At 37.7% G+C, this 14,501-nt stretch overlaps 1 protein-coding gene across 7 annotated transcripts in view; it reads left to right on the forward strand.

The window, feature by feature from the left end:
- The window catches only part of kmt2cb (lysine (K)-specific methyltransferase 2Cb), a 171,666-nt gene that overhangs the window by 94,489 nt on the left and 62,676 nt on the right, over positions 1–14,501 (forward strand). For all 7 annotated transcript variants that reach the window (XM_051700822.1, XM_051700824.1, XM_051700828.1 and 4 more), the window contains exons 14-19: positions 271–968; positions 4,409–4,525; positions 10,770–10,886; positions 11,078–11,182; positions 11,277–11,381; positions 12,868–13,049. In XM_051700822.1, the coding sequence (XP_051556782.1) occupies positions 271–968; positions 4,409–4,525; positions 10,770–10,886; positions 11,078–11,182; positions 11,277–11,381; positions 12,868–13,049 (1,324 nt within the window). The remainder of the gene's footprint in view (positions 1–270; positions 969–4,408; positions 4,526–10,769; positions 10,887–11,077; positions 11,183–11,276; positions 11,382–12,867; positions 13,050–14,501) is intronic.

Consider the following 14,501-nt stretch of genomic DNA (forward strand, 5'->3'; position numbering starts at 1 on the left):
ATTTCACTGTGGGCGGGGCTACCCAGCGCATCACCACAGAAATGAAAATACGAAAATGTCCTGTCACTCTTTCAGCTTTTATCGCTTGTCCCTTTATTGCATCATGCCTGGTTAGGCCATGTAAGTGACTGATGGGGACTAACCAGCATATCTACTTTCCATAACAAAATCATAACAACGTATGTGCATACTGTGCTCTGCATACTGTATGTTAATAATATAAATGTATGCTGCTGTTATTTTCACTAAATTTAACTCTTGCACTTGCAGTCACATCTCCTCAGGAGACCAAACTTCCCTTGGATCCAGAGCCACATGAGCAGAAACTGGATTCAGCTCCAGACACGTCCACAGTCCAGCAGCTCATAACATCTTCTGAAAAAGAGATGCCTCCAGAGACGTCAGCTAAACTCTCTGAAAACATCTCCCAGCATGAAGATGACAGCAAGCCATGCCTGGAGGAGCAGAACACCAATCCATCACCCACCAAAGAGCCAACTCCAGACTCCGCTTGCCTTGAGGAGGAAGCCATGGAGGTTTCGTGCACAGAAAAATCTTCTGCAAAGACAAATGGAGTTTTGGTAGAGCCTGAGGTTAGTGCTGCTAAGACTGTGTCAGTAAAGGAGGAGAACATTGACATCTTGGTGCAACAGCACAACATGTTTTCCAAGGGCCACATAGAGGAAATGGACTTCACTTTTGATGGTGATGAGCAAAGTTTGGCCAAGTTGAGCTCGCTGGTGGAGGAGAGGACATCATTAAAGCTATCCCCATGCAGGCAACCTGTAGGTTTGCCCTCAATCGGTCATGGGACATCCCAGCTACAGGCCCAGGTCCATACTGTCCCAGGAGAAGCCATCAGTAATGTGCCTTCATCCACTTTCATACCACTCACTCCAAAAATCGGCATGGGCAAGCCGGCCATCTCCAAGAGGAAGTTCTCACCGGGAAGGCCCAGAATGAAGCAGGTCAGCATTGATAAATTATGAGAAATTCTGTGGTGGTACTTTTTAGGAATATTTATAGGAAGTGACAATGTGCAGATGAAATTAGGGTGAGTAAATGATGACAAAATTTTAATTTTGGGGTAAAATATTCATTTAAATCAAACTGTAATTTTATTTTAGGTTAGACATTAAGCATGAATGTTCTCCACCAGAGATATTTTGTGATCACAATGTAAAAGTTGTTTTTTTTTTTTTTTTTTTTTGCTGGAAAACACAATACATGGATTAATTTTATTCTCTGTAGGTTAGAAGCTCTATTATAGAGGTCTTATTTTATAAGTCTTGCGTTTTATGTGATAGCACAGGCGTCAAATATCAAATATTCAAAGGGGATTATCTCAGTTTCAGAGCGACAGATTTCTCATACATACATTTCATACTCAGTCATCACACCATCATTCACACATCACATGCTGTTTCTGATTGTGTTTTCCTGTTAACTGAACACATTCTAATTTTAAGGGCTCTGTCCAAAACCAAAGCGGCTGTCTTGTCAGTCAATAACTCAATAGACTGTATTTTAATTTGAATGCATCTTTTAAGGTAAATGGTTTCAACCAAAACACCATAACGTCACGTCTAATAATTTAGAACAAATGCAAGTGAGCTTTAGGGCATTTTCAGACCTGTAGACCGTTTGCTTTTTTCTGAAACGGGGACTAAATTGTTACAATGTTGCATTTTCTACTTGGTTCGCTTCGCTTTCACAAGGCAACATTTCAAAACAGACCAAAACTATGTCAATAAAAGTCACATGTGAGCAAGCTGTCCCCTTATTGGTCACTATGTTTGTTCGCTGTTCCAGGATTAAGCTCATCCATTGATATAACGGTTAAAATTATATGCCTGTAAAAAATGTGTCAACCATTACATATTTTAGAGAATTTTCAAGCGTTGCCAGTTAGAGGTTGTGCTCCAAATACAAATTATCCATCACTCGGATGGATATGAGTTATAAAGTTTCCGTCATGATTATTTTTATCCATCATTAATTGCTTTTATTATTCAATTATTCAATTATTTCCCCATTGAAACGTGCCTGTTCTCACAGATCTCTCTCTCTCCCTCTCTCGCACATATACACACAAACAGCAGAGTAAAGCCGTGTAAAAATATTTTTTATTTGTCAAAAAGTTGCTAACGCCGTCCTACCTGTGTTCTGCCACTATCAAAAAGAGAGAAACGATCGTACTAAAATTATCTCAGGAATTATAAAACAGCTCCTATTTTAAACGTGCAGTTATATCTAATATAGTTGACAATAGGCTATATCCATGTTTTGATGATGAATTACAGAGAAGTGTGGATCTACAGATGTCTTCTCCAAAGATCCCTCAGTTATGTTCATGGTTTTTATAGGGATATTGTTTGGTTCGTTGGTCCGTTGGGTCAGTTAACATTCTCGCCACAAGCGAACCGCTCCAGAGTTTGTTTGCAATCGTTCCAAGACCGCCTCGTTCCATGTTACCCCCACAGAAGCCTGGCCCCCCATGTGCCCCCCCACTCACAGACAACCCCATCCCCTCCCGATCGGATGATATAACACTTGAACCACCTACCCCCACCCCCGTCGGACGATATAACACTCGCATCCCCCCGTCAGACGATATAACACTCGCACCACACCCCCCACACCCCCCACACACACCCCGTTGGACGATATTGCACTTGCACCCCCACCCGTCAGATGATATAACACTCGCACCCACTCAGACAATATAATATAATATAAAAAAATTGAATCGTAAGTTGCAAAACAATTTACATTTAGTAACAACTGTTAATCACATAATCACATGCGTTTGTAAACAAGACAGCAAGTTGCTTTATCTTCATGGCAACAAAGGTAGCCCAGGCATTTTGATATCTGGATTTTGGACCACAGTAAAGGCCACTAAGGTTTTAGCCTTGTCCCAGACCTAGACTTAAATTAAATTATGAAAATACATTATAAAAATACCAATTAATACGTTAACAAAGAGTGAAATAAATATAAACTATTTCAATATTTATTGTGTGAAAATAATTTTTTATCCATTTTTAAATAATTGTGACTGCCCCACAGTTGTGTCCTCATTTCCACCACACCAAACAATTTTGCCCCTAGTAAAGTTTTTTTTTTTTTAAAGTTAGTGTCAGTGAAGAGTATGCCTGAGATGAAATGTGAGACAAGTGACATTTGAAAAAAACAAAGAACATTTTTACTGGACGTTGTTTAAAAGTAAGCTGTAATTTTGCCGAATTAATCTATAAAAAAGTGTGAAAATATTATTTAATTGATTTAGCAAACATAAAATGTTAGCTATGAAATTAGCCTAAACAATGCAAATGAGGCATTTTGTTTCAAAAACATAAAAAAATTAATTTCCAACACTGTAATTTCCACCACAGAATTCTATTAAACACAATACAGAATTTGAGATGTGGTGGAAGTGACACTGTGGTGGGAATTTTCCTGACTTTCAGACAAAATGACATGCATGTACATAAACTGCTTGACATTGTTAGTAGACAAATTAAATAAACTAGTGAGAGTGTGAAAAGTGATTTCACACTTTTTCTTGAGGTCAACAGTGCTTAAATTGCCTGAGGTTAAAGAAATACCCATATGCAATACCAGTAATTAAATAATGAACAAAGAAACAAATTGCAAGCAATAGTAAAGATACAAAAAGTTCAAAAACAGCTAACTTTGTGAGTTTGTATGGCCGAATAACAGAAAACAACGACATATAGGAAAAAAGCTTTGTCCATGATGTGACTGGGCCTATCAGAATGCATCGTTTCGATTTAAAATTTTGTTTTTGCCACATTTTCACAGCACATATTCATGCAGAATTTTTGTTCTCTGTGTAAAAAGGCCTAAAGAGTGGCAGGAGGCCAGTAGAGGTAGGAGTGAAGAGTTGCAAAACCTGTTTTGAAACAATTATTATTTTTGCAATTCCATTTGGTGCCACCAGTGGCACAGAAATAACACATTTCAGCTTTAAAAAGTTCGTCTTTGTGCTCTGATGACATTTTGAAATCACGTCTCTGCTTCCTAGGGCATATGATGCTGTTTTGCCGAATCTTTCCATTGTTTGCGCTTGCAGTATTTGACTGATAAAGCCATAACCATACCTCTACTCAGAAGGACGTTTTTCTTTGCATGTTTGAGAGTATTATTGTTATTTATTTTGCCGGGAATTGCTTCAACGACATGTTAGAATTATCATTCTTCCTCAGTTGAGTTCATCCATGCTGCTCTAATGTTTCACATTCTCTGTTAACCATGTCTGTTTGTTAAAGCATGTATTTGTATGTTTCTTTGCTGGCTGGACTATTTAAGTTGATGCATGTTTTTGTCCACATTTCCTCCACCCTCTCTCTCCTCCTTCCTCTCTAACCCACCCCATCTTCAGGGAGCATGGAGCGCCCGCAGACCGAGCCCCCTCTCATGGTCCCTCAACCCGACTGAGGGCTGGGACGGGCCAAAGAGCAGGCAGCCCCACAGCATGGCCGCTTGGATAATCCGTGTGGTAAATACAGTATAATATTACTCAGTCCTGCAATGGGTGTTCAGCTAACGCAACATGTCTACACAAGGCTAGATTGACTTTATTATAGTCAACAAAACTGTCTACAATGAAAGGGCCCGATGCAATATGATGTGTCACATTTATATATTTGACGCACTGCAGAACTACACCAACCACTAGTTTCCTGTGTTATTCCACTGGGCTCTATTTTCGTGACAGTGCTAGGTGCAGCGCTACGCAACTTTGAGACTCTGTGATTTGCAGTTTGGGGATTCCACCAGCAGATAATATCAAAGAGCTATTGATCACTTTTAATACTAGCCATGATTTGTTTCAGTAGATCAACATGATTAATAATAATAATGTTTATTTTGTATTGTGCCTTTCCAAAGCTCAAGTATGCTATACAGAAATTAAACATTAAACAGAGACGCATGTAACAAATATACATTACAAAACACTGAACAATGGGAGAGCAGCAAAGCATGTTTCAAGCCTCCCATAACATCGTCAAGACCGCAGGTGAGACACAGGCAAGCAGAACAAGAGCAAACAGTACCAGAGAAGCCGCTAGAGAGAGTTATACATTGCGGTCCGGAGCAGCACACCCGACCTTACAATTACAGAGCAGGGGATTCCTTCAGGCAGGAGGAAACAAACGTCCTCCATAGTATTTCCCCGCTAAACACCATAGCACTGGAACGATGGCAGACAAAATTAAAGAGAGTTCACAGCAATGACATAGTTATTGTACAAAAGAACATAAGACAAATGGTCCATATTTCTATTCTTCAACCTCATTGCATACAGTCCATTTACACTACCAAATTCATATGAATAGGCTGTCTTTCTTTATATCGACATTGCTTGACAGGGAATGGAATATATAAAAGGCGGCAGGCAGTGCAATAACTGGAGAAGAACCTCTGAATTAAACTGCTCTTGACCCAGCCCATTAGCACGTTATTTTGCCAACCCACTTGCACCTAGACTTGGCACATACTTCCGCAAAAATATCAAAACTTCATGACCATGCCCACTGACTTTGTGTGTATGACTTATCACATTGCACTGCGCTCAAGACATAGCGCTCTTAACATAGGGCCCTTTTTCTTCTATGGAACACAACAGGTGAATTTTTGAAGAACATCCTGGCTGCTCTTTTCTGCTTAATGAAAACGAAAAGTGACTGGGTCTGTCAAGATTCAAAATGACTAAAAAGCACCATAAAGGTAGTCCATATGACTTGTGTGCTTTACTCCTATTCATATGATAGCTTTGTGTGAGGTACAGAAAGAAATTTGAAGTTGTTATTCATTCAAAAGCTTTCCCTCTGCTAAAGCTCTGAAATCAGATGTGGTGCAATTGCTGTCAATGGCGGACCATGATGTCAACACACCATTTTTGTTGAACATATGACTTTCCTAGTCCAAAAACAAAAATGGTGGTCAATGACAAATAAGGTTGTCTGAGGTGATATAAATTTGAAATCTTTTAAAAGTCAAGTATAAAACACGTGTCCGGTTTGTAAAAATGTAGTCTGTGTCTACAGAATGTTTCATACTTTTTTGAAAAACATTTAAAGCATTTTTACAAAAAACTTAAGAAATGTCAAGTGGTGTATCTATCAAGGAAAAAAAAAAAATATTAAAATACTTTTCTTGCTCCTTGAATACATGAGTGTACATACATATAGTACACAACTTAATTATTAATTTAAAACAAGTTTTCAAATGTATATACATTTTTAAGTCAGAAATATCAAGACTTTTACTTAGTAACTCCATTTGACCTGTACAAAACAATTTCATAAAAATGTCAAAATATATACAGTATATTTTTTTTAATTCCACACAGTCATGGGGGTCTAAAGGGGTCTTCTCTTTTTCTTTTCTTTTTAATCAGTAACAGAATGGCTAACTTCATGCTGGTTACCCCACCTGCGTTTGATTTGAATTGGCAAAAGTTTTTCTAATATTAATAATATTTTAAAACAAATTTGTTTTACTGCTTTTTTATATAAGTAATAATAAAAGATAACAAAAGATTGAAGAATTTAATGAGACTTTTATTTTATTTTTTATTTTATTTATTTTTTTACTGTTTCTGGACAGTAAATGTCACTTAGACAGTCCCAGAAAAAAATACCAAATTGGCATTGAACTCAGAAATTAAAAACATTTTCATTATGGTAGGGGTGTATACAAGTAATTGTTTCATGTCAATTGCATTTTTTATGTATTTTTTAATAAAGTAATAAATCCGGACAAAATTCCACTTTTAAACCAATGGAAATTAAGTAGGATACATAGTAAAGTAAGTGAACATTCTGAGGTGACATGTCGATGTGGTGTGATGCAACACTATTTGCATCTGGTGTAGACATGAAGTAAAAATTGCGAGCTAGAACATTCCAGCAATAGGACAATTCTTTGAAGAACCTTCCCATACCCTCACTCTCTGAGGAGCAGGTGTTTGGAGTTCACATAATTGCACAAAATGACAACTGGGTAATTCAAATAAAAATTGTGTTCTCTAGCTTTTGAATTGAGGATATGCCTGTGTAATATTTGCAAGCAATTTATTGTTCCCTAGTATAAGGGAAGGGAGAGCCAGAAAATACCAGATGTATAAAATGTAAATAACGCATATAATCAAACCAGACCCTTGAGTTTTCATGCAGAGAATACCACAGTAGCCACAGGGCCAAAACGTTGAAAAAGTAGTCATAAAATTGCTCATGTTGGACAAATTTGATTGGGATTTTTGATTGGACAAATTTTGTGCTAACATTTTTCATGTCAGAAACAACTGCAGCATGTTATGATTATTACTAACACAGCCTGTGGTTTCGTAAAACACTCAAACCATTTTTTTTTTCAGCATATGAAGTGCTTTTATTTCTCTGACCCAGCTTGACTAGGGTCATAAAATGAAAATAAGTTATGAATGTCTTCACGTCATGAGCCGTTGCCCTAGGGAAGAGCAGATGTGTTGCGTGTTGAGGGGTCAGGGGGGCATAAAATGGCCAAGTTGCCTCTGGTAGGGGTCTCAGTGGGCTACAGGTCAATCTGTTCCTGGGCCTCTGGAGTCACCCGTATAATCTATCTGGGCACGAGGCCAGACCAGGTCCAATTGCATTACCATGTCGTGACTCATCAAGCATGCTGGATAACATTCACCACATGTCAAGAGTCACTGAAGCAGTGAAAAACAGCATGGATGTTGAGATAATGATGGCGAGGAAGCAGTGGAGGAGGAAGAGCAGGTACAGGAGTATTTCGAGAAAGGGAATTACATAAAGTTATAAATTACTATGGTATTTTTTAAAGTACCTTAGACTACCATGTATAAACCATGGTATATGAAGTCATTTAATGCCGTGATAGGACTAGACGAAATATCAAGTATTAACGAAATATTTGAGATTATTTAGCTGGCAGTGTGAAATTACTAGGGCTGTGGATTTAACCCGTTAATTCAGTGTGATATATATATATATATATATATATATATATATATATATATATATATAAACACGTTAAAAATATTAATGCAATTAATCATGGTCCAGGACCGTAATCAGGAATTTTCCTACCATTGGCCAATTCAAGCCCTACATGTTTTACGAGTAACTTTCAGCAGGGGGCAGTAAGCGCAACTCCAGCTGTACTGGCAACTCGCAGCTGTTTGGGCAACAAACCACACTTTACTTTTAGCAGATAGCACAAGATGAGGACATGTTCTTGCGTTCAAACACAGCTTGGCAGAGCCCAACTCCGAAACTTGTTTTCTCAAAGTTTCAAATGCTGTGTTTATGATGCAATGCATTTAAAGTGAGACTCTCCAAAACATTCGTCAGACACGTGTACATAGGATTTAAATGTAATTATTGATAATTATTTAATCATTGTGTATTTAATCATTTTTCTGTGGGGGCCTTTCTCGGCAAACATTGATAATGTGATTAATTGTGATTAATTTGATTAATTAATCGGCATATCATGTAATTAATTTGATTTAAAAAATGTATCGATTGACAGCCCTATAAATTACTTAACATTTTTGTGAGTATTGAAGCGTTAAGCCCTGGAAGTTTTAATAATTTAATGCATCTCTGATTTAAACTTCAGTAGCAAAAATGGCATTAGTGTTGGTAATTTTGATTCATTTCTGTAAATAACTTCAAACAGTCCATTTTGGAGTCAATTCTAGGTTCAAATAACTGAATCCACAATTAATTTGTGTCATCACAAGTTACTATTTTGCATTATTTTTTTAAGTTTTGAAATATTTTAGTAAAACTATATGTTGGTAAATTTTGCTGTTTATTTGGCCTACCATTTATAGTTATATTATTTTTTACTGTATTTTACCTCTTCCATTACACATTTTAAATCTAATTGGTTACAGCGGGGGTTTAAAGAAATATTCCTGGTTCAAAACACGTTAAGCTCAATCGACAGCATTTGTGGCATAATATTGATTACCACAAACATTTATTTTGACTCTCCTTTTCTTTAAAAAATAGCAAAAATCTAGGTTACAGTCAGGCACTTGACTCGAAATAATTTTTTGTGGTAATCAACATTATGCCACAAAGGCTGTTGATTGAGCTTAATTTGTTTGGAATGTTCCTTCATTTGGAATGTTCTGATTGAAATTGTTTGGAAATTCTTCTGATTGAAGAAAAATAATCGCCCTTTTAAGCCATTTCAGAGCAATGGCTTTATATTCATTAAATATAGAAAATTGTCAAAAGGCTGAAAATTATTTTGATATATTTTTGGCTATATCGCCTAGCCCGACACATAACATATATCATATATAACATCTCAAATATCGTCAGAAGGCCCAGTATGTGCCATGGCATAGCTATTTCAAAGTACCATGGCATTACCATCTAATACCACCACCATACCACGGTACCACTACCGTACTTTTTGTAATGAAGATAGAGTAAAACAGAGAGGACAAAAGGACCAATCTAAGAAAATCAAGTATGAGTGGCACAGTCAGAAGTTGAAAGAGTGAATGAAATTATGGTACAGTGAGTCGAACAGTAGATGGTGGAGGCAGAGCGGGGTTGGTGGGGTGTAATTCTTATAAAGGCTTTTCATTGTGACAGACAGAATGGCAGCCCCTGAGGAAAGGAAACGCGCTGACAGCGTAATAGAACTGAAATCACTAGAATAACACGGCCGAGGTCTCACAACAGCCTGATAGTCTTGTTGGCAGCTCCCTCAGATGCCATCTCGCACAGCGTGTCACAGTCTCTCCAAAATTGGTGTCATTATGGAGAACGTTTCTGCACTATGACAGCTAGTTAAATTGAGGGAGAGTCGTGTTTGGTTTGGGTTGGTTATTTGATCACAGTGCACTGAATTTGAGCTAGTAGGACATTCATTAAATGTAAAAACAAAGAGTTGAAATTGCTTCAGCTCTGTTTGTACAAATTACTAAGTTGTCAGGGGTTTTTGAAAAAAGATTTTGAAGTGGTATACTGTAAGATATGTTTAGCTGTCTCAGTTGTTTATTTTACCAACTTTGACATGACAGGAAAAGTTGCTTAATAGTACATCATTCAGACCATTGCATTAGTAATTAACTTTTTTGTCACTTCATTTATGTGCATCTATAGCTAAATATTTTCAATAACACCTCCCACATAAAGAGAAATGTGCAGGAATTAAGTGAATAAAAAAGCAACAAGTCAGTGACTTTTTGATTTGCTAGCAGTTGAGAAACTTCTGAAATTTCTTGTTCACTTGCAGAAATCCTATTTACAGGGTTCCCGCAGTAAGTGGAAAACCTTGAAATATTAAAGGGGGTTTTCACATTTAAAAATTCTCAGCTCTAAAATATTTAATCGACTAGAAATCTCAATTAAATGATTTTTAAAAATCCTTATCTAGTAATAAAAAGCAATTGGAAAAGTCAAGGAAGTTCATTGGTCATAAGTTGTAGTAATTATGTGTTTAAAAAAGGTGATCTCTTTCAAGTAATATGAATTTAACCCATCATAAATTCAAAGTCAGTGAATAACATTGTTATTACAATGTAATTATAGTGATTATAACATTCAAACATTTGTCATTCATCAAACATACTGCTAGCTACAGCATCCTCCTGGTGGGCATTTTATTAAAAAATAACAATCTACTATAAAGCAAAGCCTTGGCTCGATCTTTTTGGTTAGAATTATTGGATTGGACTGACCCTATGTTATATGTCATGTGAACAGGGTCGAGGATCTGGCTTCCCTGGCAGGAGACGGCCCAGAGGTTCGGGCGTCACAGGCAGAGGAGGGCGTGGCCGTGCCAGAATGAAGAATGGAATCCCTACAATCCCAACTCCAGGAGTATGTCACATTATAACATTATTACGTAAACTCGATAGTTAACATTATTGTTCATTATTAGGTAATGGTACCATGTGCATTAACTATTTTTAACATATACAACAGTACTGTATAGTGTTACAGTTCCAAAAATATTTATATTGTAGGGCTATTTGTCATTTTGTGTGTAATATATGGTTGTGCATCTGTAGGTAAACATCATGGAACCGATGTGCATATTCAGGGATGAGGAAGAAAACGCCATGCACAATACAGTGGTGATTTTCTCCAGCACAGACACGTTCACACTAAAGCAGGTAAATATGAATGTTTTTGAGCAGTCAGTGTACTTTAAAGCCATTTATGGAGAGTGTGCTGCTCTTACTGTGATCTCTGTTATCTTTTCTTTAGGATATGTGTGTGGTTTGTGGAAGTTTTGGGAAGGGTGTGGAGGGTCGACTCCTGGCCTGTGCTCAGTGTGGGCAGTGTTACCACCCCTTCTGTGTTAACATAAAGGTGAGCACAACTTAACCCCAAAGCAGGAAGGGGCCAGTACATCCCTCCTGTTTCCTTTAATGCTAATACTGTTGGAGATGATGATGGTAGACATTATAGAGGGAGACTATTGAGTCACTGTTAGCATTGTTTTGGCTCATAAATGTTGATTAGAGAAACTCCTAATGTTTCCATCTGGTGTTTACACTGACCATGTTTACATGCACTTAAGAAAACGGTTTATTCCAGAGATTTTACAGAAAGTAGCGTTCTGAAACTTCATGTAAACGAGAACTCCGTCCTCCTTACACCATTTACGGTATTAAAATATCGACCACTGTCCCCCATGTCGCGTATATGTGCTCAAGTACACTGGGGGAATTCCAGAGTTTGACGTAAGAAGCTATTGCATTGCAATTCCGCTGCAGGTCGCGATGGAAAGTTAAGGAAACAAGCACAGCAACAACTCTGAATTATCTGGTAATAAAAGCGACAGAGAGAAAAATAGCGAAGACTTTCTCGGATCCCATGTTTGCTATTTATAGAAGTGCCACAGGGAAACGTTGTTGTGGAGAAAGCGGGACGGGACCTAAATTGGTGGAGATGGGGTGGGATGGGGGTTAAAACACGGAAGTATGTGAACAAAGAGAGACAGCTGGCAGGCTTTTAAAGCGGAGGCTGTATTGTGATTGGATGAGATGCCTGATAGAGGAATACCGAGATCTTCCTGCTAGAACTACACTTACACTTACGTTAATTGGGAACACTACTCTCCACCTGAATATTGTCACAAAATGCTGCAAATTAAATTAATTAAATAAGAATCATCTACTGAGCATTGCTGTAGAAACTTGTCGGAAATACTCACCTTTTTCAGAAATTAACAAAGAGTCATTCTGTATTGAAAAAGTAGATAGCTACTATACAAGCTACTAACAATTACACTGAATTTATTTTTAACTTCAGAGGGGTATTCATCTGGCACAAAAACAATGAGGGACTCAATTAGGGCGACAACATCAAACAGGGACACATAAATTCACATTAAATACTAATTTACTAATAAAACGAATAAAAAAGCATGCATGGTTTTCAGGGAACACTACTGAGTGAAGATATTTTACATTTGTCTAAACATGAACTGTCAGAACGAACCAATTCAGTTAAATGAATTGGACTTCCCAACACTATTAAGGGAGGATATTCCAGATGAGTATGCGTAATTACCAACCCAGCTTGCTCAGTTTTGGCTGTGACAAAAAACTAATTTGATTTTGTCTAACATTTGTCATGCTACATCGTTGTCGGAAAAAATAGCTTAAAAGCTACACAGTTTTGAGATTGAATTAGTCAAGCTACTGCAAAGCTACTGAAGTGTAGCTTCAATGTAGTTTAGAAATGTAGTTTATAGGGTCACTTCTTTTAGTCAGTTACTTTGCAACACAGATCTTTTGGGAGTATCTGCCTGCATTTGCAAAATGTTGAATGACATATCGTTGTTTGTCAGATCAATAAGGTGGTGTTGAGTAAAGGCTGGCGGTGTTTGGAGTGTACCGTGTGTGAGGCATGTGGTCAGGCCAGTGACCCCGGACGCCTGCTGCTCTGCGATGATTGTGACATCAGCTACCACACCTACTGCTTAGATCCACCCCTGCAGAATGTGCCCAATGGGAGCTGGAAATGCAAATGGTATGCCACATCACATCAAACTAACGTCAGTTCTTTTTCTTAATGTGGAAATTGCTCTTTGATTTCTATATATTTAAAATGATATGTTAAAAAAATCAATTCTAATATATTACAAATTAATATCTTTAAATATTAAATAAAATAGTTTTACATGTCTTTGTCTTTTCATTCACCCTTCCATTTATAAACCTACTCTCTTTTTAAATTGTGATTCCTAGTTTTTACAAATACAATTTGCAATGGTGCAAACATTTTACTCACAGAGCTCTAATTTAAGAGCTCTTGCTTGTTACAGTGTAAAACTTATATATATATATATATATATATATATATATATATATATATACAGGTGCATCTCAATAAATTAGAATGTCGTGGAAAAGTTCATTTATTTCAGTAATTCAACTCAAATTGTGAAACTCATGTATTAAATAAATTCAGTGTACACAGACTGAAGTAGTTTAAGTCTTTGGTTCTTTTAATTGTCATGATTTTGGCTCACATTTAACAAAAACCCACCAATTCACTATCTCAAAAAATTAGAATATGGTGACATGCCAATCAGCTAATCAACTCAAAACACCTGCAAAGGTTTCCTGAGCCTTCAAAATGGTCTCTCAGTTTGGTTCACTAGGCTACACAATCATGGGGAAGACTGCTGATCTGACAGTTGTCCAGAAGACAATCATTGACACCCTTCACAAGGAGGGTAAGCCACAAACATTAATTGCCAAAGAAGCTGGCTGTTCACAGAGTGCTGTATCCAAGCATGTTAACAGAAAGTTGAGTGGAAGGAAAAAGTGTGGAAGAAAAAGATGCACAACCAACCGAGAGAACCGCAGCCTTATGAGGATTGTCAAGCAAAATCGATTCAAGAATTTGGGTGAACTTCACAAGGAATGGACTGAGGCTGGGGTCAAGGCATCAAGAGCCACCACACACAGACGTGTCAAGGAATTTGGCTACAGTTGTCGTATTCCTCTTGTTAAGCCACTCCTGAACCACAGACAACGTCAGAGGCGTCTTACCGGGGCTAAGGAGAAGAAGAACTGGACTGTTGCCCAGTGGTCCAAAGTCCTCTTTTCAGATGAGACCAAGTTTTGTATTTCATTTGGAAACCAAGGTCCTAGAGTCTGGAGGAAGGGTGGAGAAGCTCATAGCCCAAGTTGCTTGAAGTCCAGTGTTAAGTTTCCACAGTCTGTGATGATTTGGGGTGCAACGTCATCTGCTGGTGTTGGTCCATTGTGTTTTTTGAAAACCAAAGTCACTGCACCCGTTTACCAAGACGTTTTGGAGCACTTCATGCTTCCTTCTGCTGACCAGCTTTTTAAAGATGCTGATTTCATTTTCCAGCAGGATTTGGCACCTGCCCACACTGCCAAAAGCACCAAAAGTTGGTTAAATGACCATGGTGTTGGTGTGCTTGACTGGCCTGCAAACTCACCAGACCTG

The sequence above is a fragment of the Myxocyprinus asiaticus genome, chromosome 6, assembly GCF_019703515.2.
Source record: "Myxocyprinus asiaticus isolate MX2 ecotype Aquarium Trade chromosome 6, UBuf_Myxa_2, whole genome shotgun sequence".
Classification (NCBI taxonomy): domain Eukaryota; kingdom Metazoa; phylum Chordata; class Actinopteri; order Cypriniformes; family Catostomidae; genus Myxocyprinus; species Myxocyprinus asiaticus.